At 39.8% G+C, this 27732-nt stretch overlaps 1 protein-coding gene across 1 annotated transcript; it reads left to right on the top strand.

Annotated features, from left to right (window-relative positions):
- The first annotated feature begins 596 nt into the window (after positions 1-596).
- Positions 597-27732, top strand: LOC141012646 (lysophosphatidylcholine acyltransferase 1). The gene is made up of 14 exons (XM_073486171.1): positions 597-1112; positions 8709-8848; positions 10538-10752; positions 14298-14410; positions 14954-15014; positions 15288-15346; positions 18242-18276; positions 19137-19191; positions 19842-19924; positions 20453-20578; positions 21197-21350; positions 21837-21935; positions 22485-22626; positions 22875-27732. Exons 1-14 carry the CDS (start codon positions 990-992, stop codon positions 23102-23104), a joined length of 1635 nt encoding a protein of 544 aa, XP_073342272.1. The 5' UTR covers positions 597-989; the 3' UTR covers positions 23105-27732.

Raw genomic sequence — 27732 nt, forward strand, 5'->3', positions numbered from 1 at the left:
ACACACACACACACACACACACACACACACACACACACACACACACATACACGCACACCACACACACACCCTTGCCCTATATTTCAGAAATGAATGGCAGAGGTACACTAAGCTGCACAGCATGTTGTTCCAGTTGTTTGTCATTAATCTACATCTTCCAAGTCATATGAATTGTAGCTGCGCAATGTGAATTTACAAATTCCAAGTATTCACTGGAATACGTTTTGTATTTACGTATATTTACTGTAGCTTCTGGCCTATTTAAACATCTCAGAAATTCACAAAATTAAAATCCAGCATTTGCAAGTTGTTATTTGATGTAGGATTTGTAGTAGTCTGTCAGACTACATTTGAATCACATAGCAAAATATGTTCACTATAACACAACTTAACACTGGAAGAAATCCAAAGTTTTTGAAGTTGAGTTTATTAACATATATAAATATATATTAGTTATGAAAAAAATGAACTCACACAGCAATAACAGTTTCAAAATGTTGGTTTACGCAACCCCTTTGTCCATGACAATAGCAGAAAAGGATTGAAAACCTATATTGTGATTTAAATTACGATATTCTGGAGAGTTTTGAAGGCAGCATCACATCGTGCTAGGATACGAAGGATATGTCCTGCGCATGCGCCCTGTCAGAGCAGAGGAATCGTGGCTCCGTTAGCATCCAGAGCTAACGGACTGGTTGGGGGAACACGGTGCGTGGAGGAAGGCGTCCTGCGCACTGTAGGCACAAAGATATCGGCGACTTCACATATCCCCAGCTAATCCTTGAGCTAACCATTATCCCTCCATGCTGTCCGCGTAGGAAAGATAACAGTAATAACCCTGCACTGCCACCTCAATTAGCCACCGTGCAAGACAGATAGGGGGAAACTGCGTTCTGCTTGAAGACTCTTCCTTTCAGGCTCAATCAGTTCTCTGCTTTGAATTATTAGGAACATAGCTGCAATCTCGACTGACGTTACTTCTTGTGAGGATGAGGTTGCCGACCAACAGACAGTGTGCGATGGAAGGAGATGGGAAGAAGATGGACCAAGCTTTTCCGTTCAGGAACCCTTTTGTGCACGTCTTGAAATTCTCCCCTCTGGAAAAGGCAAAGGTAAATTGATGTTTGCAGGGAAATTGATGTATTCTTGAACAAATACGTTAATGTCTGTCTCAGTTAGGTTATTTAACGATGGTAGAACATTAACCCCTTAGTGCGACCCAGTGGAGAGGCTGTCACCATCATTTAACTTGGCTTTTCCCCCCTCCTGAATGCATGTAGTCAGCTGAGCTAGTGTTAGCTAGCCAGCTAACGGCAGCTACATACATGTTGCTCTCTCCTCTCCGTCTTCTTGGCTTGCTGCCTTGCTGTAAGGATGCTGGGGACGACTGGGAGTCTTCTATTGCTAAATAATGTTTTATTTTAGCTGTAGCGACTGCATGTGTTCCTCACATGAGTATAAAAAAGACGAAAAGCACCCCTTCTCACTCAGGAGTCCGCTAACAGTCCACTAAAATGAAATAGAGCTATGTGAGCATGGCCGCCTGCCCTGGATAGGCCTAGCTTGTTGCTCTTTAACTGTTATCACTGCGAGTACAAAACGAGCATGTTGTCTGGTAGCTGTTACCAAGATTTATGTTTTGCATGTGCCACTTATGTTGAACACAACACCGTTTTCTAGTTTCCCTTGGGTATTTTTTTCCCTCTTGCTTTGGTGGTTTATCACAGTGTGTACAGTCCCTCTCAACCAGCATCCAACACGTGTGGATGTGGAGGGTGGAGAAGGGGATGGAGACCTGACAGTCATGTGGACTTATCTTACTTATATTTTCTCCATCTATTAAAGTGAGCACGTTTTTTTCGTTGGAAATAGATTCAGTTGCCTGATTCAGTTTGACAGTTTTGCAGCATGGAGCACACATGCAGCCCAGCTATCCCTCATTGCTGTTGATAATCAGATTTAGAGCTTTCAGGCTGCTCTGCAAAAGGTGTTAACTTGCGTGCTACTCCAATCTGTGATGGTGATTTTAAAGGCTTCTTTATCTGATAGACATTGCATATGTGACAGTTATCTTTAGGGCAAGGATTGCAACATGTGGCACGATGCACAGAGGAAGAAAACCTGCACGCCTCATGCATACAAGTGAGCACTGGATTGCCTTGTTCTTTGAAACTAGGGCTGCTTATAACTTTGGAGGTGCACGCAGGCCCTTTGTAGTTCACCTCATATGATCTCTGTGAAAGCTCAAATAGTTAGTGAAGTGTGTTTGTGTGTGTGTCTACCCTGAGCTGTGGGTTCGTATTAATCGGTACATTGAGTGACTCGAACCTGGTTCGATAAAACGTAGATTGTAGAGTCACACAGGGAATCATAAAGGTTTGAGAGAGATTTTTTGTTCTGTCTACATGAGCTTAAAGGTGCACTGTGTAGTTTTGGAGAAGAACATTTTAATCAGAAGAGAAAGTCTTCATTGACTGATTTTAAACAAACTAAATAAACAAACTCACTTCGTTTTCGTGATTGAATAAAGCTTCAAACAGTGTCCTGGGGATATTATTGTTCTCTGAGAACAGCTTGTTTATTCAGTTATGGAAAAAAATAATACTTCAGACTTTGTATTATTACCTCATTACTATTGTAAATATTACAATTCTGAGTTTGAATTTCTTCTTCAAAACTACATGGTGCCCCTTTTAAGAAGTTGTGTCCCTGATGAACACGATGTTTGAATATGTAGTACATCTACTCTTGAGGAGAAAAAAAACCCCTAAACAAACAAAAAAATAATAATAGAATAAAGTTAAAAATGCCAGAATGCATTCCAAAATAGCCTGATAAGCATGCCTTGTTGGTGGACTCTTATCACCCACAGCTCTGAGATAAACAAATATATGTTATATCTTGGGAAAACCAGTTAGCCTTCTCTTTGTAAAGCTTCCAAATTTGAAATTGGCAGCAGCTTCCCAAAGCCACAATTTGATTGACGTCCAGTAGTGCGTATCTTCTATTATTTCCTGTCAATACAAAATAGTAAAGCACATTAATTTTCTCATATATTACCAGCCAAATGGTCACCATAAAGATTAGTCAATAGGCGGTACTGTAAAGTATTAGTAAACAGTGTGGAAATGGGACACAGCTGTGAGTTATTTTCAGTAACAGTCTTTGGTCTAATGGGAGAGACTCAGTTTTATGAATGGTGCTACACAGGCATGGCTGGTAGAAGAGCGTATCTTGTTACAGGTAAGAATAGTGACCGAGGGAGGTTCACACACATTTCTTTCCTTCAGGCTCCTTTGACAGAGACTGAACGGAAAAATGGGAGAATGTCAGGTGGACCAAAGCCAAGGGAATTGTTTACTGTGCTTCTTAATACATGTGCACATTGAAATTAGCAGAATAATTGATCCAGTTGTGAGATGTCTTCTTTTCAGCAGCCATTCCGGTTTTGCGTGCATACATGTGTTGTAACATCGAAGAGGTCTCTGAGGTTTGGCGCTTAAAACCGGTTTCTTGTCAACACTAAGTGCTGATCCCAAAGTGGGTCATGAGGTGATGGAATTGAGTTTCCTAGTTGTTCTGATGTAACGGAGAACAACTGTTTTCAGCATGTTGCACTGGCCTTGCTTCTGCATCCACAGCAACATGGGGAAGGCACAATGTGAACTGAAACTCTGAAAGGCCTGAAATGAGGATTGTTTCACCAGTGTAACAATTACTGTAATGAAACCTGTGCGTTGAAGTTTTTTTGTGTGTGTGTGTTGCATTGATATGCCACGGATGGGATAGATTGTCTCCCAATTGTATTTTGATAAGTAAATCATTGTTGGCCTTATTATATTTGTAAAATCCCTGCTTAGTTCTTCCTAGGAGGGGTAAATAATAGAAACAGATGAGTTTTGTCTAATTAACCAAGGCAATGAGAGTTTTCTTGGTATTAGACTATAATGCTTAATTTCTTTCTTTATGTGTAGGTTAAGGCCCTGAAAACCAATAGGCTGTATTATCCTTATTATCGATTGATCTTCTTTTGTCCAACCACAGTCCAAAACTCAGACTCTTCATTTACCATCACAAATGACAAAGGAGAGCAGCACATCCTTACATTTAAGAAGCTGAAACCAGCATGTGTTTGACATTTTTGCTTTAAAATTGGCGACTACTTTCCTTTCGATCAATTTAGAGATCATTTCGCTAATTTTTGCTGCTCTAATCCAGTTCATAAGAGTCTCCACAGAGGACTGTACAATATAGAGGAACTTGAAACCTTTCACTTCTTTCCTAACATGTGATTTTCTTTCTCTTCTTTCTTTTGGTGACATAGGGGGTTTTGGTCCAAGGGGGCATCAGGCTGATATGTCTGACTAATAGCCACATTAGTAAATAGCCCCAGATCTTGCAGAAAGTGTGGAGACTTGAGGATACTCATTAGTAGGCTGTCAGGCTATACTATAATCCAGCAGCCTGACCTTTCAGTCCATATCAAGATGCTCTTGCAGTTTTGCGCCTTGATGAGCTAATTAATTGATCTACAGAGCTGATAGGTGTAGACCTAATGAGAACATATTTCTGTGATTTTTGTTAGATTTAGGTGCATCAGCAAACATTCCAGTCCTTATCTAGCCTTAAACCCTAAAAGTTTTGTCAGACAGCAAGATGCTAATTTTAATTTAATTTAATTTAATTTAATTCCAGATATAGCTTTGAAATTCCTTGACATTCCTCCACAAAGACCTGATTCTGTTTTAATCCTGCCAAACCGGCAATGCGTCAATAGCTTATTCCCACGTTATATAGATCGGTATTTCTGTGGATTGGCAGCAGAATTGGACAATTGATATGATTAAGGCTACATATTCATCACATTTTTTTAGGGTGCATTTGGTAATCTAAGGTCATGGGTTGAGAAGATTTCTTTTTTTTATTTTTTTTATTCTTCATGTAACTTAATCCATCACAGTGTGAGATCTTAGATACCTAGCCTGACATATGGCTATACAGTATAAACATTTTTGAAGTATTTATTTTGTTTTTGATGCAACTACCACACAGAACAATCTTACCAGTGAGTTTGAGAAACGAAGCACTCTGTGTTGCAGCTTTGCCCCGACCTTCCTACGAGGAAACTGTTCAGACCTGCAAAAGTGAAATATCTGTATGTTGAAAACAGGAAGTTGGACACATGTCTGTGACACTACTAAAAAGGTCACTGTCAGTTTAATTTCTTTGCTTTATGTAGCACAGCTTCCTGTTTCTGTGTGGATGTAGTCAAGAAAAGTCAATAAAACCAGAAAGAAAGCATCATGGTTTGTGACCATGGTGGTGTGCTACGGTAAAGAGCTACGTGATGGGCTACACGCTTTGATAACTGTCAAAGTCATGACAGTGCTTTCAGAATTAGTGAAGACACATTTATTTTACTTTGAGGTTAGTGTGAAACAGCCATTGAAACAGAAGCGAGTATTCACACAACCTTTGGTTACATATACATAAAGGTTATGGTTTCGACCTTGCAGAGACTTCTTCATTATTGAGAGAGACAAATAATGGACTGGTTCACAAATGACTGCAACTTTTGGCTTGCAGTTTGTTAGTAATACCTACAGATGACTAAACCTTCAACACAGGTCTGCCTTTTTATGGACTAGCCTTTGATATCAAGAAGTCAAAGATCATTTTGGCTTTGTTCAGACTGCCAGTCTGCATCCATTAGTTTGGCTCTTCCAGATTGTATCAAGATACATTTTTAGAACGTCAGGACTGCAAGAAACCACATTCGATTTGGATTCAACCCCTCATTTGGAGGTGGTATTAAATAAGTTTCCAATTAGATTTTTCTAGTTGCGTCTCAGACCGGACGTTCTGGCTGCTCAAATCGTATTTTAAAGTCTTTTTGGTTTTTTTTTGCGTCACTCGCAATGCGACAGACGACGATGACGTCAAATCCGAATTGACAAAAGTGCATCAGAACAGCAGAGCAGAATCTATGCTACTACTAGAAGTGCAGCATAGAACATTGCAATGTATAGTAGCCTCCTCTGCCTCTGAGTTTGGCTGGTGTCACAGAGGAAATCTGTATAGTGACTTGACAGCCTGATTGTGTGGAGGGTGAAATCATGGATCTCCCTTCCACATGCTTACACATTGGAAAGTCACATCACCAACTTACGTATTTACTGATGCCAACGTTGTTACCACAGCAACCCATGCAGATAGACTGGTGATGTGTAGACACACAAATCCGATCTGAACACTTGCAAATAACCGTGCAGACAACCTGTCTTTAAAGATGTGATTTGAAAAGCAGATTATTTGCCTGAGGTCTTAACAGAGCTTTTTTGCATTTACATTATTGGTACAATTTAGGCCCCACTTTGGCAGCTACAATATGATTCCCAAGTTGCGTCAGTCCAGATGAATGTTTAGTTTGTTTTGTTGTAACTGTGCCTTACTGCTTGAATTTAAAGATGCCTTTTAGTACAATGCCTGAATTTGCTCTAACTCCTAAATAACCTTTCTGTTTCGTAGCCTTGCCTTTATTTTAATTCTAAGTGACATTCATGCATTCTCATGCTTTGGGTCTGAATAAATCTTTTAACAAATGCATTATACAGTGGCTCTAAAGCATTGCCGACAAGCTCCCTTTTATTATAGGGAGAAAGTACCAGTATTTACTCAATTGTTTGTTCTCTCTTGCACAAAACTGCATACTTTATATTTGTATAAAAAGAGAGCTATGTGTGGTGGGCATGTATAATTAATTCATGTATCTTAAGTGGATCCTGGGAATGTAAATAGTTTGGAGTTCTATGAAGACAGACAGAAACTAGCATGGTGTGTCACTGTGGTAACAGTGGTAGAGTTGGTGTGTGTGTGGTGTAATTTTGTGACTTCCTCACCACATACCCAACGACACCCATCTATAATATAGATTTTACCATCATAATATAGACATGGTTGTTCCTCAGACCAATAGTAGGTTTTTGGGATTGAGAAAATGTGTAGAAAGTGTTACTGTAAGACCATTTACTCTCTTTGCTGCTTGTTTGTCAGTAATTTAAATTGACCATGCTATCAGACAAGAACTCTCCCTGGATAAGATAGTGCAGAAAGACTTCAAGCTCCCCAGTAGTGGTTGCTATCAAGACAAATATTGACAGGAGATAAGCGCTGCTCTCAGAGCCATAACAAGCTGTAAAGTAAACAGTCAGTATTCGACAAGCTCATTGGCGTGCCAGAGCCATCGAATGAAGAACATATGCCAGACGTAACATTCATGTGATAATGATTTGACCAGTATAAATATTGATAAAGGCCATGTTGTGACCTCAGGGCACACAATCTCATTTCAGTAGTCGAGTACACAAATCACACAGCTCTTCCTGCTGCTGAGCTGCAAGTCGCCACTGTGATCCGAGGCCTTGCTGCAGGCCTGCTGCTCTCTGTAGCCTCTTTTATCAACTTTATATGTTGGAAGTTGTTAATTATTGTTATGTATGCTGGCGTACACAGGTCTGGTCTTAGTTCTCGGTAAGAAGAACTGCAGCTACTCCAGTGTATTGTTATCCTTCTTTATTCCACACGTGAACATACAGGAAGTGTCGAGTTGTGGTTTCCTTAGAATACACAAACAAATGAGCAATAAACATGTTAATATTAATAATAATGATGATGATAAGTAATGCTGAATAAAGCAATATTTCTAAACAGCTAAATAATAATCTATTATTCAGCAAATGCAGAGAATAACGGTAAGATCAAACAGTACCCTCTAAAGGCCGCACGAGGGCGCTCCAGACCACATCATTATCGAGTAAACATATTGATTGTAGTAAGCACGAATATCAGCAGATGTAAAATCCATCCACAATATTACAAACACAAATCAAAAAGGGTTATATGTTAAGAACATGTATATGCTAAATACAAACACATTAACATTCCCTTGGTTATATTTTCACATAAGGAAGCTCAAAACGTGATCACGCGTTGCAACATGGCGGCCGTTCCGACCTCACTTAACTCTACAAAACAGCAGATAACTAGCAACAAATGTCCAGTTCCAACTCACTCTGCATCCACGCACAAAGCGACGACACTGATAGTCCCGATCTGGCTCTGATTGACACCATCACAACTTCCGAAGATGTGTGCAGCACTCGACAGGTAACGTAACTGCTGCTGCGCTGTTCAGCTGGACTCTCGGAACTGTTCGGCTTCCTTCGGTGGCGCTCGGGGATGTGACGGTGACGTCATGTACACGGCAGAGCAGGGAAGTTTGTACAGAAGTTAAACTGCATGCACTGTTTTTTTTTCCTTTCTTTAAACCAGTTGCTAGTGTTTTTAATTGCTTTTCATAAGATCAAGGCAACATAGCTTTGTGATAGACTTTCTTTAATTTTTCTTTGTTAACGATGAGATGGATCAGTCCAGGTGTGATTTGTTCTTGTATCTTCCTTCCTGACAAAAAGTGCCAACATGTCAGTATATTTATAGCGTAAACGATTGGTAACTTTGGTGATTTTTGGCTTCACATTTAAGACTTCACAAACAAATGCTTTGATAATGAAAAAATGTTGAGTTGGCTTGTACTATGGCTTAATATTTCACACACCAAAGTCAAACTGTAAATGTAACGGCACCAAGATGACCAAACCTGTGTATTGTGGGATCTGTGTCCTTAACCCTTTTCCTTTTCTCTCTTACAGATCGCATTAATGACGGTCACACTGTTCCCCATCCGGCTACTCATAGCTGCATTCATGATGCTGCTGGCTTGGCCTTTTGCCTTCCTGGCCTCAGTAGGGCGCTCGGAGACCACTGTTGAACCCCAGTGCCTCTGGAGGAGGTGGGTACTTTGTTATGCATATTTATGTCTGTTTGTTTGTTTGAAGGCAAATGTTGGCACACAGGAACAACCATAATTCTTTCAAACAAGTAATATTTCGACATTTGGCTTGCAAAGACTCATGCAGCACATTTGGACTTGACACTAGCAGCTACAGAAGGCTGTGGGCATTTAGCCACACAATCAACAATGCTGCTTTCAATATAAATAGAAAATCACATGGCTTAAAAATGCTACTTCATGTATAGGTTTTCTGACTTCATCATTAACACTATATAGTAGGATTTTGCATTTTTCCTACCTTTGGCTGTTCTTAAGAATGTAACTATGACAAGGTAGTTGATGGGTCTAACATGCCAAAGTTCCAATTTTAGTTTTTTTTTAAAAAAAATAGCCATAAGGTCTTACATTCTCATTTTATTAGTAATTTATTGAGCTTTGGTAGCAAAGTTGTTTGACCCTCTGTCTCAGTCTTGTGCTCCACGCTTCCTGATTGTCTAATAATCTGTCCAAGAAACTCCCACAGCAGCTACAGGTCTCCTCTTCTTGATCACTTGTCTCAAACAAAAGACTAAAAATACCACCTGAAAGGTTAATGAACAAGCAGGTGAAATAATGTCATTATGACAGGAGACATGGGTATAGATGATGCTTGTAATTTAAGTATGTCGGTAGGTAGGCGAGAGAGGACTATAGGGAAGACTTTTTTTTTTTTTCACTGAGTGAAGAAAGAAAGGAAAAATAGACAAGCCAGTGGATTGCAGAGAAAGACACAGGTGGTTAGCAACCACATATGGGTATATGAATATCACTAGGGGTAGCTGAGGATATCAATTCACAATAGGGGCTTTTCCACTGGCAGTGAAAGTGAAACAGTGCCAAAAGTTGATTTGCGTTTCCACTACCATGGACCCATGGCACACCCAACCTATCTCCAGGCGGTGACTTCTCGTCACCGCTACCAACCGCTAACGGCCCTGCCTCTCCATCAAACAAGCGTGTGTTGCATTACTCAACTCGTGTCTGTGCAGGACTCCAGAGAGAAAAGCATTATTAAAGTCTCTGTGTGTTGAGTTCTCGGTACTTTAGTAGCTTCTAACTGAATCTCTTTGAAGTTTAGTTTCTCTCCTGCGTCAGTGTTTGTACTTTCAGATATTTACTTTATTTTATTGTTCCATCATGTTCGCTTTTAGCTGTTTTAGGAGTGGTGTGAAGTTACTGCTGGTGAAAGCCATACATTTACTGATTTTGGTTCTTCATGATAAAAACTTTTAACTTTAAGATACCAGGGGACATTTATTGTGAAGAAGTTATTGAAAATGAAATGTGTTTATTATTACCGACTTAGCAGAGCTTTGTTAAGCAGCGATTCTTCAATAATACTGGGGGAAGTAAGAGTATTTACAGGTGCTCCTTGTAACACTTCTCAAGACAACCGCGTCATCACTTAAAGGCACATCTTCAAGCAGGTGGTCCTACAAATCCCTGCTGAGGCGGGCTGACATGTCGAGTCAAGCCGAGCCGGCACATGTGTATGGAAAAGCCCCAAATATGTCCCATTGGGCTTGAGCGTGCAAACGACTCATCAACAACACCAAGTGAAAATCTGTTTGCAGTTTTGCCGACTTAAAAGTTATCTGCAGTCTAAATGAAAAGTGTCCCTCACGCATGCGTGCATCTTGTTTCCAGACTGGTGGACATAATTCTGAAGATCATCATGCGGGTCATGTGGTTTGCGGGTGGTTTCCATTGGATGACGGTGAAAGGGCGAAGGGCACTGCCTGCAGAAGCACCCATCCTCACGCTGGCACCCCACTCTTCATACTTTGATGCCATCCCAGTCACGATGACAATGGCCTCAATTGTCATGAAGGCAGAGAGCAAGGATATACCTCTCTGGGGGAGTAAGTAACAAACATGATATATTGCTGTCATTGTTACCTCTATGACTATGACCTACAGTATATTGTCAAGGAGAAATCAGTTCACCTGAGGACTCCAATTTGGGAAAAAAGTGTTCTGATTCTGTATGATAGCATTACAAAATCTATTAGAAGGAAGTGCAGTGTTTATGCAAAGGCACAGTTGTTGCAAAGCCACTTTGTGAAGGGCAGCTCATAACGGTTTCTTTGACTTTTGCTGCTGTCAGTGAGTCAGTAAAGAGAGGGGATTGCCAAATCTACTACACAAAATATTTTTACATGAGCCCAAGCCAAGTATGGTACAGCTTGGGTAATTTCTTAGGAAATACCAGGAAATGTGTAAAGGCACAAACAAAATACACATGCAGTGCTGTAGTACTTTCCAAAAATAAGACCTTTGACTTGTCGGGTTCGACTTGGCAATTCTGTTAAAACATTTTTCTATCTGCAGTTCTGCAGTGTTGCGACAGAGTCATGATGACATCATTAAACTCTTTAAAGCATCCATTACACCAGGAAGCAGAAATCAAATGTTAACCTCCAGATAAATGATTACACACACACTGGGGAACTCAATAGTAACTCACAACATCCTGAAAATACTGGCCCACCAGCCTCAGTTTTGAACCTGAACCAGAAATGTCTGTGGGAAAGAAAGAAAGATAGTTTCATTATGTCTGTAAGGTTGAGAGCGTGGGGACTGAAAACATCACAGTCTCACAGCATATTTAGTTTCTCCCTGCATCTCTCAGTTCCTAACAGTCAGTGTTTTAGTGCATCCACTTGTTGTTGTTGCAATTAAACTGGTTAAGGAAGACTTAATTGTCAGTTTAAAGGTCCTTTAAACTCACAATTAAGAAAGGTTGATTTTCGAGTCTCATTCCAAACTCGTCAAATACTGACGCTTTGGGATGGTGGCTGACAAGATCTATAATTGTACATATTGACGAGTTGGGAATGAGACTCAAAAATCAACTTTTCTTACAAAGAGCTTTTAATAGTTGTTGTGGTATCACCACTGAAGCTATTGTCTGTCCACCACCCAAGGCTACAGCAGAGGTCAAGTCGGCCTTGCTCAGTTGCAGTCAGTGACATGCCAGTATAGCAGCAGATCCTCTTAACTGTTCAGTTGCCTTTCCAGTTGCCAGTTTAGGCATTTGGTCTTCTGCCCCTGGCAACAGGACACACAGTAAAAGACCTAGGTGTGTGTTATTTTAGGCTCCCTTTCTCTTCCTCCTGTTCCGCCTGCTAAGTCAGTAATTAGCCACTTTGTTACATCCAGACTGAGTGACACATGCCAAGTTACAGCAGTCTTGCTTGTATTGCAGGATTGAGACTAATTTGCTCATTGGCTAATTGCCCAGTGGCCAAGATTATGTTTTGAAGCAACCTAAGGAGCATAAACACTGCATACATCTTCGCTACAAATCAAACTTTTTTTTTGGACTGGTTGCTGTACACTGGGCTGTCCTGAAACTGTTTTAAAGGTTATCTGCTAATACCTGTCTGTACTGTACTGTTTGACTAGACCTGTTGGCCTTGCTGTAGGAACCAGGCACCTTGGTGCGTTCCCAAGCAAGTGGAATCCAGAATAAGCATTAAGACCTGATCAGTCACAGTGACGTGTGTTGAGTGTCTCTCAGGGTACTAGCTAGAGCCCTAATCCCTTCCTGTCGGCAGACAGCTCACAGTTGGATTCAATTCTTCTTCTCATGCACTCTCCTCTCTCTTTGTATTTTATGGTATCCTCACTCTTATCCTAACTTTTATGTCTCCTTCGCTTTGTGACTAACTGTCTTTTTCTATATTTTAATAAAAATTGAATATATGGGAAATGCTTCCAGCATCTATAAAAATTCTGCAAATATAACACAGAATATTTAAACCCAGTTCTTGTGTGATTACAGTTCCTTTTTCATTTCCTTGTACTATTTGCCATTTGAAGTTCAGCTATGCTTAACCCTTGGGCTCTGTGCAGGCACCTCACCTCGCCTCACCTATATCACTGATGCTTGGTAGATAGGTACTAGTGATGCTCTAGGCAGTCTTAATCACCTGCTGCTGAGCCTTCCGGTCCTGGCTGTACATATCCCATATCCCAGGTTTTGATGTTTCCAGTTGCCTCCTTTGTTCTAAACTATACAGAGTTTATGGACCTTGCTAACCAGGAAGGTGCTGTGCTATGCTCTTGGAAGTGAAATAGACATGTGTTTTTACTCCAGTGACAAAACTTAACTCAGGCTGTCTCATTGCTTGTGAGAAAAAGGGAAGTTGTATAGTAAAGTGGTGAGTGGACTATTGTCTGTTTGTGGTTATTTAAAACTGTCTGTGTTAGAAATTGCTGCAGTTCTGGTTTGTTGTTTGTGAATATTCTCAGTCACCCAGGTCCCGGTATATTTAAGTGTTATATGAATCTAACTGACTGGTTTGCAGTCATTGAAGTCACATCAATGTACTGTATATTTAGTCTGTTAATGCTCAACCATTTTGGCATTGGAGGGTGACAACAGTTGTAAAATGTTAATTACTGATCATCATCAGCCCAGTCAACAGTTCCAGACTCCCCCCATTGGCCTCCAAATTTCAGACCACATTGTTCACATTGAAACTCGGACTACATTATTTCAAGCATGTAATCGGGGAGGGAAGCCAGACCTTTCTTCATTTGTAATCGACATGTGAGAATCATCTGTTTTATGCAACCACCAACAAGGAACACATGACCATGTGTTAAAGATGGTCAAGTCATCTAAATATGACAGTTTTGATGACTTATTATGACTTGTGTTTCCACATATAATGGGCTTGAGTTGGCTTCTTACCCCTGCTGTCACCCTGTGTGAAAGATATAATCGCTGGTAAGCAAGGGTCATAAAGTCTAATATGGCCCGATTATATGTTCAGTTTGAACGTATGATACACTATTTCCAAAACAAAATATTGCCTTTTAGAATCCCATCTTACCTTTCGACTACCCAGCATGAAGTGTAATAGTAATGCTAATCAGTACAAATTTCTGGCTAATGTTTTGCTCTTACCAATGGTAGTTTTTTTGGTATGTATTCAGATAACAAGCCCTTTTTCAAAAGTGCTTCACATTTATATTAATGTCACACTAACACAGAGGACTCTTTCAGTACAACCATTCATCCAGTCGTCACCACTGTGCAGCTCTGTTTTGGAGTGATTTGGATTTAAGTGCTTTGTTTAAGGACACCATTAGAGTGGTGGTTGATGTAAAAAAGGAGCTATGCTCTCTTCCCTGGCTGGCTTTTCTCAGCAAGTACAGTGAAGTGTTCGTCCTACTGAATGTATCAGTTTTCATGTCATGATTAAAATGCTCATTGGAAAAATATTCAATATAACAGGCAGTACAGACACGATCTTTAATACTAGCTTCAGTGAAAAGGTCTGAGTCAGAGTTCCCCCTCAAACTCCACTTAGCTGTCAAAAGAAATTAGAAAAAGAAAAAAAACTGTTTCTGGAATTATTTGTAATATCTCTACCCTTTCTCTGTTTGCTCCTAGCTTTGATTAAGTACATCAGGCCAGTGTTTGTATCACGGTCAGATCAGGACTCCAGAAAGAAGACTGTGGAGGAGATCAGACGCAGAGCTCACTCTGGAGGGGAATGGCCTCAGGTAAATGGATGGAAATTCTTGTGCCAAATTGTGTATGCAGTTGTGGGAACACATCCACACAACAACATCTATGCCGTACCAAATCAAGCAACAATTATCTTAGACGTGTTTAAGTCTGATGTGCTGACTAGTTTTTCTGACACAAAGTAAATTTAAAAACAAATGCATCAGTTTATAGTAAAAACTACATATATACTCTATTAGCCATCTATACAGAACACCCTAAAGGTTACAACTGTAACCCCCTGCTCTCTGATGGCATTAGTGAGGTGTGTGTGTGGATGCTTGAAAAAGAACTGGACCAGCCCTGAAAAGGACAAAGCCTAAACCCAAACCACAGACAAATTGGCATTTTACCAGTAAAATGCAGTGCTGCAGAAAACATTGCTAACAACTAACTATGCATCTGACTTAGAGCAACTTAGATATAATGCAAGCCAATGCATTTTTACACTTTGTAGGATTTTCAAAATGCTGTCCTGACTGTTTCGGAGATGACCACTGTTTTGTTATAGCATGTGAACCATTCCTTCTTTTCTACAGATCATGATTTTTCCAGAGGGAACATGCACCAATAGATCCTGCCTAATCACCTTTAAGCCAGGTAAAGCTTCTTCCATCATCATTTTCTTCTCATTCAGCTTTCCTCTGGTTTCCTTTTGAAGTCATGCCGCCAGCTGTTTACTCACAGCATGCACTGATAATTCATACTCAACCTAGTGGGAATATTGACTTATTATTTAGAAGTGTAGTGTGTGGTCTTAATTACTTAGGAATAGAACAAAAAATATTGTTGCATTCCTGGAGGTTGAAAACTGAAATCTCATGTGAATGTTTAAATCTAATTTCATCTTTAATGTGCTCTTTACTCTCGCAGGGGCCTTCATCCCAGCTGTACCAGTGCAACCTGTGGTGATCCGTTACCCTAATAAACTGGTAAGATTGTTCATGACCATGTTATAAATGCAGCTTAAAGGCACAATTATTTCTACATTTGTTTTACACAATCATTTAAATAGAATATTTGATATTGTTACATTTTAATATCAAGCACTGTATCAACATGCAACGGTTATATGTAAAGCAAAGTATAAAGTCAAAACCTGGTTCTGGCCGTGCTAGGAGATTAAGTTAGTACCAGCAATGCTAACATGTTAATGCGCTCCTTGAATTTATTCTAGGAGGCAACTGCATTAGCTTCATTGTGTGTGTCTGTATGTATACTATGCATGCCCTGTAGCCTGCTTGGCATCTTACCAGAGTCTCACCCAGTAGGTAGGTAAAGATCTTGCCGGTCACATGGTGTGAAGAAAGGTATTGCAGATATATATAGTATCCATGAAGGAGAAAATGTTCTGCCGCTGAAGCATTTAGCAAACTCAGCAGAATCCCATACGGATTGCGAGAACCTCCTGGAGTTGACACTTGGTGTCGTGGTCATATAGTGTAATTTTGGAAGCTCTGAGGGTCAGGTTATATTTAATTCTCGAACAGAAGTAGATAACTCAAAGACTGACTGTCATAGAGAGGGGGAATCACATCGTTGTTTAAATAAGGAGATAACATTGCTTATTACAACATCAGAAAGGGGTTTTGGGAGTCGTTCAGGCAATCTGACAAGCAGTTCTGATGAAGCATACTGGCAACTTTAAGCTGGTGCTGAGGGCTTATAATGATTTATGATTAAGCAACAATTTGCAAAACAGATTTTAATGGGAGGTTCCCTCAGTTTCATCCATATGGATGTTTTGAGCACTTGGACATAACCCAGAATTTCCATACTGTTTGGATGCACCTTGCATAATGTTAGAAACTGAAACACCTCTGGGACAAGCATGAGTGGTTTTCTGTATGTATGAAATGGTACAATAAACAACTTTGTTATACAGGCTTTTGCTTAAAAAAACGAGTGCCATAATATTTTAGTATCAACAACAGTTCTGGTTTAAATTGCAATTTATGTATCTGTAAAAAGACCATCAGAAGTCACACTATAACTGGCTGCATGGTGCTGTGGTCACCGATAGCCTGTGTCTGCAGCAGTCGACAGATATTGTGTGGGTCTGTAGTCTGTTTAAAGGCTTTTTAATCCAGTCAAATATGGTATTTATGTAGATACAACATGCTGTGGGCATATGGGACTCATGTCGCCGCAGCAGCAGTTTTGAGTGACGGTTATTATTTTGTTTTATTTATGAATCAATCATTTACATCTGTTTATATAATTTGTGATTCAAATTTGCTTCCCACTGTGCTTCGAAAACAGCCCGTGGCAATAATTATATAAAGGTAGAGCTTTAATTCAGAAAGCACGAGTTTGCCCTGTTCAAGTTTCAGCAGCTCTGTGCTTGCTTTCAGCCGCAAATTGTGGATTCTCAGATGAGTTGGTCAACTAAACTCATTTGTGTCTGACATTCTGTGTAGAATAATAGACTCCTGACTCAAGAGACACCTACTGGCAGGCCGAAGAGGCTGATTTGACTGAAGTCGTTTAAGTCTGGTTATGAGAAGAGATCAGTGAAGCGTGCAGAGCAACTTTCTGATGGCCTCACTGGGAATCTGCCTAATCATGATATGACTCAGAAGGCTCATCCGAGACATTGCTCAGGCTTGTTAGTGAGGCTGTCGGAAAGCAACTTTAACTTTGGACATTGAGAGGAGGAATTGTTTGAGGATCTTTATAAATCCAGCAAGCGTGTACCTTCTTCTGCTGAATGAGATATTGCTTGGATGCTCTGCAATAGTACAAGTTCACTTCCCCACGTTTTGCAATAACGTGATTTGTAAATGGGAATGCAGGTTTTCTTTCCAAGTTTACGGAAAAAGAACAAGCTGTCTGTTTAGGAGACATGAGTACTCGGTCATGTCATCCCAGAGCTGGGATTTTAAATGTCCACACTTGTATTTAAAATAACATGCACATTTAAATGCTCTTAAAATACGTCAAAGTCAAGTGTTGAGTGGTAAAATTTGAACATTCACTAGTCATTTGGCTGGTGGACAAACAAGTGTGTGGAAATCTGATGTTTTCACATGACAGATGATGAAAAAAGGTGTTAAACGCAAGTCTGAGGCCACAAGTAAAACATACTGATGTTTAGTGAGGTGCTAAACTGAAAAGAAAAAAAAAGACTAATCATTTTTTTATTAAACAGCCAAATCAGATTAAACTGATACAACTCTAAATGGGGTCGGCCTACAGCCCTGTCACATCATCCTGATACAGTTGTCTACAAATAAAACTAAGATAGTGGTTTATTTTACGGTTTCAAACTGGCACATCTCTGAAAGGTAAAGCATCATTAGTCACTATCTACACGACTTGACATGGATCGATCAGAGCTGATTATTCTTGACAGTGACCCAGTTAGTTTATTTACCAGTACCCTGTTTGTAGCTTCAAATGTTGAAATCTGTGTGTCAAGGATTGGTCTTTGTTGCAGCAGAGAGTATCATGATGATTCAATGCACAGTCCGCAGATGGTCGGAAACGGTGACCAGTGGATTTTTTCTCTTGATAGCGAGTTTCCTTTTTCTAATCTAATTTCTCAATACTGATTTGTTATTCGCAATGTAGCATTATCAGGGATACAATACAGTGCATCCCCAGGACACATTGGATAGTGATTTCACTGCGTCCTATTGGATTTTTATGCGTTGGATATGCAGGATGCGTACCTAGCAAAATCACTGTTATTCTTAAAAGTTTGACATAGAATTTGGTAGTACAAGAAAATGTGAAAAAACAGCAGATGATGGAGACAAAAAAAGATGATTCAAGAATAGTTTTTAATTTCAATTTGTCTAATAATGTCTTGCCCTTTTTTACAGGACTCAATCACATGGACGTGGCAAGGGCCTGGAGCGTAAGTACACAATTTCTCATTCCGTGTGTGGTGTACTTCAGTTTCTATTTGCTGTTATTTACCACACTGCACAACAAGATAATTACTCTGACTTGACCAATAGATACATAATGAATATAGATGGAAAGAAATGTTTTCTGTAGGCTTAGTGATATTCTCAAGAAAATTAGCTATATATATTTTCTCTTTTTCTGTATTATTTTGTTTAACCAAAGCACAATGTATGATTGTTAAACTATAGTATCATGTATCATAGCAATGGTTGTCATTGATCACATCCTACAGCTCAAGTGCAGGCTCCTATTTTTGAAATGAACATTGTGGTCTGAACCAGAATCTCCGCAGTGTGATCTCAAATAGACTGGAAGCAGATTAGTTATTGCTGGAGGAGAGAGACTGCCCTTGTTATCTGTCTCTGTCGTGTCCTCAGAATACTATGTCCTGTTTTGGTTCAGCCTCCATCAGCACAGTGGATCTCTGAATGCTGTCTTCCCAGTGCCGCCAAACAGATCTATCAAATATTTGACTAAATCTCTTTATAAAAAAATAGATTAATGTCATATTTCCTTACAAACATGTCTTAGGAAGTTTACCAGTAATGCAACATTCATATGTGTTGCTTTGCTCTGATGCTCTAAATTTAGGTTGGATGCATCGTGTTCTTAAATTATTGAAAACAAAGAAAAACCAGGAGATCTCTGTCCAGATCCAGGTGTACAAAGCTGTAAGATGCAAACCCTAAAAGACTGACTGGTGCATATAAACACTGAAGGCCTGTAATGTGCTAAGAATTGTAGCAATCAAGGTTGTTTGTGTCTGTATTTGTTTCCTGTTGTTGACACTGTCCTGTTATTATCCAGGTTTGAAATCTTGTGGCTGACACTCTGCCAGTTGCACAACGAGTTTGTGATCGAGGTAAGCATGACAGTATCTCATCACATGCTGTGTGGATTAATGTGACTGTAGATCATGCAATGTTTAGTCACGATGATCACTGTACTTACAGTGACAACGATTATTAAATGTGCGCTACATGACAGGAGGCTCCTGTCATCGATTCCATCCTGCATTTCATTTTTTTTATCTGCTCCTTCGGCCTTCTTTTTATATCAACAGCAGACTCATAATTTTTCTCCTTTTGTTTTTTATTAATTTGATTTTGCAAAATAAACCTCTAAAGGATTCTAAATTTCATGTAGGGAATAGATAGTTGTCCACAGTAAATGGAATATATATATATTTGTATTAAAATGCTCATATGTATGTAGAAAACGTACAAAGATTTAAAATAAATCTCTTGTGATCACGCCCCCAGGAAGAGCACCAAGCTTTGAAGCTAACTTTCGTAGTGGCCAAATGGTGTAAATACATCGTCACATGCCTTTTTTCCCATAAGCTCACATTGTAAAAGAGCTGATGTAAAACAGGGCACCTGGGTATTTTTATAGCCTGGAATTTGAGCTTTTTTGGCTCCGCCTCCAACACCTTATCCAGGTCTTAGTGTAACGTCTTTGCTTGCGATGTGTGAGATTTGGCTCGTTAATAATGTTCGTCTCTCTCTCTAGTTCCTTCCTATCTACACACCCTCAGAGGAGGAGAAAAGGAACCCAGCTCTCTTTGCCATCAATGTGAGGCGTATCATGGCTAAGTAAGTTCAAACGTATTGTTCATATATTATGTGACACTTCATCCTTCGAGCTGACTTGAGTTAACCTTATTCACATATAATCAACAAATGCAACATGCATTAGTTTTGTTTTGTTTGTCCCTGAAATTAGCTGGGACATAGAGCTACTCTGTTTCAGTGTGGTCAATAAGAAGATATTATACTTTATTATAAATATTATACTCCTCTGCATGAGTATATTTTTAAGTGTCATTAGTCAGATTCTGTCCCACCTAGCATTGTCATCAATATAAACTCTGGTAAACAGCACAGGGCTCAGGTTACACAGGCTATACTTACTACCCATGTTGTCATACACTCCCACACTCTGTGCTTCACTACTTTAAGCTTTGGACGGGGAGCTTAAGTTCTGCAGGCAGACCAAAAAAGTATACGCTGTCTCTACATCCAAGTAGCTGTATTGGCTACTACATTGGCCTTCAAAGCCTTCCGCAGAGTTCGTATTGATTTGCTCGTACTGATGTCCTGTCTCTTCTGTGCTCTGCCTAGAGCCCTGGGGGTACCCATCACAGACTATTCATTTGAAGACTGCCAGCTGGCCATGGCAGAAGGCCAGCTCAGACTGCCAGTCGACACCTGTCTGCTGGAGTATGCCAAGCTCGTCAGGAGACTGGGGTGAGTCACTCGAACCTTCCAATGCAATGCTCCCATCAATGAGAGAACCAAGGAAGGGGCATAAGGGTGAAACGAGGGGGAAAACACTCACCAAACACCACAGGGACCCGGATTCAGTTTCTGGCAGTGGCACCTTCGGCTTTGGTGTGCATTCCAGCTAACACTACTGCCTTCCAGTTGGGGAATGTGTCCTTGTTGCTGTGCTAGTGACTCCCACTCAGGTGCCTGCACAGGAGGGGATCTGGATGGGGGATAGTGTGACCTCCACACACGGTATGGTTTCTTGGTGAAAGTCCTCTCTGGCATGGGAAGTAACTGGCAACACCATGTATATTGGAGGAGGCGCATGACTGTCTACTCCCTCCTAAATTTGGCAGTGAGGAGGATCACTGAGACTGCACAGGGACAGAATAGGGGGGGGGTGTAGAAAACGGGAGGAAAAAATGTAAATAGATTGCAGAATATACTGCAAACATGTCAATATAATGCAGCTCAACAAACTACGGTTAAAAAAAACTGCGTTCTTTCTTTTTTTGGTTGTGTCTTTTCCAAATGTCCTTGTTGATACTTCCGCCAAATTATTCATTAACGTAAAGTCTCCTCTCCTTGCTGTCCCAGGTTGAAACCCAAGAACACTGAGAAGGTTCTGCAGGAGTACGGGAACAGAGCCAGGAAGCTGGAGGGACAGAAGCTGGGCCTGGACGACTTTGCCCAGTTCCTCGATGTGCCAGTATCAGACATGCTGCGAGACATGTTCGCACTTTTTGATGAGGTAAAGACTGGAGACTTTTTCCCTCACACCCATGATAGCTCTGTGGTCTTCGTCAGTGACAACTACTAGATCACTTTCCTTGCTTGGTGATGACTCTCACATTATGTCAGACTTCCGTCAAACAAAAATATAGTTACCATATAAATCACTTGAGTTGTTATATGTATGTATCCTCAGTTTGGCTCCAGCGTGAGTAAACTCCAAGCACTCAGTTGACAAAGTGCCTCTATAAAAACACTGTTAAGGCTGAAAGCTGGATTGAATACCAGATGCTTTTATTGAAACTAATTACAGCACCTTTCTTTTCATTCGTGGATAAATTTACAGTATACTACCAAAACAAACAAAGGTTTTATTGCAGCAATGTATTCATGACCTAATCAGCAATCCCCTGCAGTGACTTGTGTGTATTAAATAAATAAGTAATCTTGCTCACATCCTCTTTCTTCATCTTTCCCAACATGTTGTTTTCTCTCCTTTTTCCAGCATGACGATAACTGCATGGATATCAGAGAATACGTGATAGCCTTATCTGTCGTATGCAGACCTGCCAAAACTCTGGAAACGATGAAATTGGCCTTCAAGGTATGTTCTGATTCAAGCTCTGTGCTTATCTAACCACAAAGAAGACGATAGTTTTCTGTGCTTGCTTTGGATCAGCTTGACATTTGCTCTGTTCAAATGCCACTTACTGTAGGTTGTCATGTGCTCATTGCAGAGTAATGAGATCCATCATTAGTATACACATGTTTTCACAAATTGTTTCCTCATGTCTGTGCTTAGATCTGCATTTCATGACGTCAGATAAAACGTGGATTCATTGGTTATCATTGTTAGCGATCTGTCGGTGTGGCAGCATGAAACCAAATAGCTCAAGTTTGAGTCATCTTCGTGTTTTCACTTGAGTCTCTTTCATAATCCTTAAAGTCAAGCAAGTTCTGTGACCTCAGGGCTCGTGAAACCCATTGAGCACAGATTTATTATTTTTAATGCCACCAATTACTTCAGAGAAAGGTCACCCCACTGAAGAACAGTTTAACTGGTTCCTAATTTGCAGACCTTGTTAGAATGGCATGCCTGAAGGCAAAGTCAGATAGATGACATCTGCATTTCTTCCCATTGTGTCTTCTCCAGATGTTTGAGGCAGAGGAGGACGGTGCCATCACAGAAATGGAGTTGGCAGTTATCCTAAAGACGGCTTTAGGAGTGAATCACCTCAGCGTGTCGCGTCTGTTTACTGCCATTGACGCTGAAGACACAGGGAAGATCACATTTGGTAAGCAAACAAAATCAACCCTCCCTGGTTGACCTACATATTGTCCAGTCAAATCTTTGTTTTAAGCTCTGCTTTATCATTATAGTAGCATTTTTTTCCTGGCTTTTTTTCCCACCCTCTCCTGAGGTGCAGTAGATTCAACAACCAGGCCACTTCAGTTTCAAGTGCAGTCTGTCTCTGGGCATTTTTTTGAAGCCATTGTCTGATGTTCCTGTTGTCTCTGGCGCCCTCTTGTGGTCTTTCCACAGACAAGTTCAGATGCTTTGTGGAGCAGCACCCAGACTTTGCTGAGGACTACCTGTACACAGAAAACGCAGGTCTGCACAGCGGGCCCTGCCACCGTCACCAAACAAAGCCCAGCCTGTCTTCCCAGAACCTGCAAGGCACTGCCGCCACCAAAACAGCTAACGGTATCTGCCCCGACTTCAGCCCCAACGACCATGGCACAAAAGATGGACTCCACAAGAAACACAACTAGAACGGTTTTAAATAGATACCTCTCCTGGTGAGAGGGTGTTGTGTGTATGTGTGTGTGGGGGGGGGGCAGAGAGATAGTTACTTGTTTTAACAGTAAGGGACTATATTTCAGTAACCACAACTATTAAATGAAGAAGTTTACCCTTTTTTATTAGTATTGTGTCCATGAAAATTCTGAGGTTATTTTCAGCCTGGTAACAGTTTATTTTGTTATAAATTTTTTTTTTTTTAATTTTTCAGAGCAAAGATCGTCAAAATGCCAAACAATGGCTGTTTCAGATACAATGCTTGAATACTTGAAGGGCAAGCACTTATAAAAATTCCTGGGGCAAATGTTTCTTCTTCTTTTTTTTTTTTTCTTTTCCCTCCAACATAGTGCTAACTGTGCATGTTTTTTAACATGAGGGAAGCAGGAAAAAAAACACAAGCCCTGGACAGTGAAGTCTCATTTTTAGTGAAATCAGTGTTCGGTTCTCTTTTTATTTGTAACTGTTATCTATTTCCTCTCTTTATTGGCTGCCTTTTTAACTTAAAGTGCAGAATGCATGGGCTCATGTTATTTTGAGCAGTGCTGTGGATTATTCATCTAAAGAAGGGAGACCTGAGGTTACCGGTGACGATAGTGCTACAGTAGCCACATTTGAGGTGAACTTGGGTCTCTGTGAGCCTGTTACATATATATATAAATATATAAATATACAATGATATATTTGATTTAGCTCAGGGTTCAGTGACAAAAATGAAAAATTTACCTTGTATGATGTCATCATTTTTGACGCTCACTGGGTTACGCGCATGTCTTTATTTTCTTAGGACGTCACTACTCTTCTGCCCAGTCATTCCTCATTCACTGCTTCACGTATTTTAATTGTTTCAGGTTGGCAAATTCAAGTGTCTTCTTTTATTGTTGAAATTACACAATGTGGACCAAAAATGCATTTGGTGATATAATGTCACCTGTCACGTTTGTTCTGTCCTTTTTAAGTGAGTGGTGTAATGGCTGAAAGGGGAGAGGAATTCACAATGTGTGGCCATTGAAAGCACATTTAGGTAGGTTGCTATGTCCGGTATTCTAAAGGCAAGGTCATACTACTCCCCTCTCTGCCTTACACTGCGACATTTTAATCATTCCTACCCTTTTCAATACATTGTTCCTTAGTCTGTCTGAAATTCCTCATGTTGCAGTATGTTTTTGAAGGGTAACTCCTCCAGTTTTACATGTTAAAGTGTGTTGGGGAGTACTGCTACATATGTGACAAAAACTAGTATACAACCTTTTGTCTCTCCAGAGGAAGCTGCGTGATATCTGATAAATTGCCTCCACTGATGTCACTCATTGGTTAAGTTGCATTGTGGGTTTTGAAAAGCAGTCCATTGATCTCGCATTGCACTCCTATAACACTGTTGGACTCATTATGAGTAGCTTTAAAACAGATGATCAAAGTCTATACATATTCCACACATACTTCCTTTTCAAAACCTGGCACCTACATTACCCACAATGCAACTTAGCCCCTGAGTGATATCATTTGAGGCATTTAACAGATTATGTGCAGCTTCCTCTGGAGCCACAAAAGGCTTCGGAGAACTTTTTTTCCTCTCCTCTTATACAGTAATACTCCCCAAGACCTGTAAACACACTTTAATTGAGTGGAGTCACCCTTTAAGGACCCACCAGTAAATTGTTACCTCCACACTATGTTTCGGATGTGCATGGAAGGAACCCCTGTGCTGTTTCTATTCACCAGTCCAAACACATCTGCATCAAGTCTCATTTGAGGGACCAGAATTGGATTTGGAAAATATCCAGCTGTGCTAATATTTATGCCTTGTTTTAAAGTTTTAGTAAAAAGGTGGTCGAATTAGCACAAAAATATTGGGCACTGAATGTGATTTAATACTTCTTTGTACCCTGACGTGCAGCCTGTGGCCAAAAAAATGCGTCTCTAATCACAGGCGGGATGGGCCTGTCCTTCCCAATTGGAATTAAAATGAAGGAATATTTATAGGTGCAGTATGTAAGATTTTAGTTGAAAAACATTTAAAAATTAACCAAAATTAGTAACCTAATGTGAAGTAATAACTCTTTAGACATTATGACGACTATGTGTTGTGTTGCAGATATATCTACTGGAGTTAGCTGTCACTTTAGTGATATTGTACCCCTTATTTGTTTTGAGTATGAAATCAACAGGTGGCCAGTTCTTACATATTGCACCTTAAGATCACAAATTCTAAGATTTTAAAGACTAATGTTCATCGGTCTTTAGTGGCCTTTAAATTATTGACGGTTACCTTGATTTATACTAGAAAGTTCTATTAAGACCTATTTTATAATTTGTTCTGTTGTTTTTTTGTCTGTTTTTTAAATCAATTTAACTTTATCTGGAATTACAATCAACTTTTTGGATGTGTTGACAAACTGATGCTCATTTCAATCATTTACCAACAGTGAATTGGCCGGTTTTCATCGTCTTTGTCTGGAAGCACACAAAAAACCCCACACAAAATGAAATTTAGATTCTGCTGCAACTTTCCTCTGAACGCACAGTGCTTTACATCATGTCATTTTATAGAGCAAGTAATTCTTAAAGGGAATACCTCTGAAACACATGAGAATCTTTTTGTAGCCAGTTGTACTTGGATCTGTGAATTTTGTCCTTTTTTTTTATTCTGTAAGTTCATCGTGTCGATCAGCCTCACATTCCCGCCACGTTCACGACCATGCATACTGTTCATGTATCCTCTCCTGTTATGGCTTTCAGTGAAGCAATATTTCACATCTCTTAAGCCTTCTCAAGATTTATGCTTTTGAAGAGTTCTGATATGTATTTTGAATATTCCAAATGCAGGACATTTTGTGAATTTTTGATATACGTATATGAATGATTTTTATTTTCACTGCCATGACAAAGATCTGTGATCTTCTCTCCTCTGCAGATTGTATTGATGGTGAAAAATGAGCCACATTTTGTTTTCCCTTTTGTATAATACTGCAATTGTTTTTGTGCTGTATTCCTCCTACACAGTGTAAAGTTTTATTGTTGTTATATTATTACTATTATCGCTGAGTTGACTGCTTAGAAACAAAAATGCAGATTTCTTATGGAAACCGATAGCCTTGAATCTATAGAATTTTTATGCTAAAAAAAAAGAGAATGTATAGACAATCTTGTCACAATCAGAAGCTCCTCAAAGCGCTGATCTCCAGTGGACATTTTCCGAAGAAATCGTGGTTTTCAAATGTACACTTTTTATCCCGTTTGAACCCTCTCTCCATTGACTTTTTTATGTTTTACGTCCAAGGCGTGCAGGTTGAAAATAGCGAGTGTGTTAAGTACGCCGGGCCTCGAGGTGACGTCTTCCACCACATGACGGGCCGCACGGCACAAACACTCCAGACTGCACGCGCACACAAACTAACATTATATGTTAAATCACAATCTTTAGTATTTTCTCCCCCTTACCACTTTTTAAATTAAATGTATTTGTGCTTGCACTTTAGATTATTTTCTTTATTTTTTAAAGAAATATCACATTGCTGTAAAGCATGTTAAGTTTGTAGGTTACAGTATTGTAGCTCAAGTATGTTCATATGAATAGTTTTTGCATTCATATATTTGCTGCAATAATGGGAGCACAGAGGAAATTAGGGATCACACATTAAAGGAAGCTGACCCTTTGCCCTACATTTGTTTTTCTACTGTAAGAAAAGAGTTCAGTTAGTTTCAGCCCACCTTTTAAACCTACACTTCTGCTTTGTCTCAGGATTGTGGATGTTTTGTAGCTTGAAATGACTTTGTAAACTCGTAGGACTTGGCAACAACGTACAGATTTGAATGACTAAAAACTGTTTGCACCGTGGAATATGGATTAAGTATTAAATGTACTCTGAAGTGATGTGATTTTACAACAGGTGGTTAATTATACAATTCACTCTGTTATGTATGAGGGAAACCACACTGTTTTTGTACATACTGTAGGTGGGAAATCAGATTGAGATTCAAAACCTGACCGGGAATGAAACGTATCGAGCCACAGTAACCCCCCCTCTGCAGTCTTGTCAATTTATTTTAGACAAATTTACATTGAACGTCCAAATGATGATGTTTTTATTTCATCAGCAAGTCAAATATGTACATTTATATATATTCAACTTTTACATTCAGAACAATTCCGCATTGGGGCTGTATGAACATACTGGGTCTTTTTCACACCTGTTTCCCTTTTATTTCAAATACCTCAGTAGAGGTCGGTCTCATTTTTCTACTTGCTGTCAGTCTGAGAACATGTAAACCTGCAAGAGATAAACTTGTATTTATGCTACTGCTGCCTGCTTACCACAGTTTGTCCGGCGCTGAGCCTAAGACGAAAGACTTGTGTACTCTGACAGGAGCGATAGTGTCTTTCTGATGGCTCACTGTCTGTGGACCAAGAAACTGAACTCTGTTTTCTCTGTGGCTTTACTTCCTGTCTTTTTCTATACTCAACAGGTTTTATTTTATTAATGCATTTTGATGATGAAGAGTCATTACTGCAAGCTACTTTGAATTTGTCTGTTCAGGACTGCTATGATATAACTTGTTAATGTGACTCTTGGATTGAATTAAAAAAAGAAAAGTTAACAAA

Source organism: Pagrus major, chromosome 17 (genome assembly GCF_040436345.1).
Source record: "Pagrus major chromosome 17, Pma_NU_1.0".
Taxonomy (NCBI): Eukaryota; Metazoa; Chordata; class Actinopteri; order Spariformes; family Sparidae; genus Pagrus; species Pagrus major.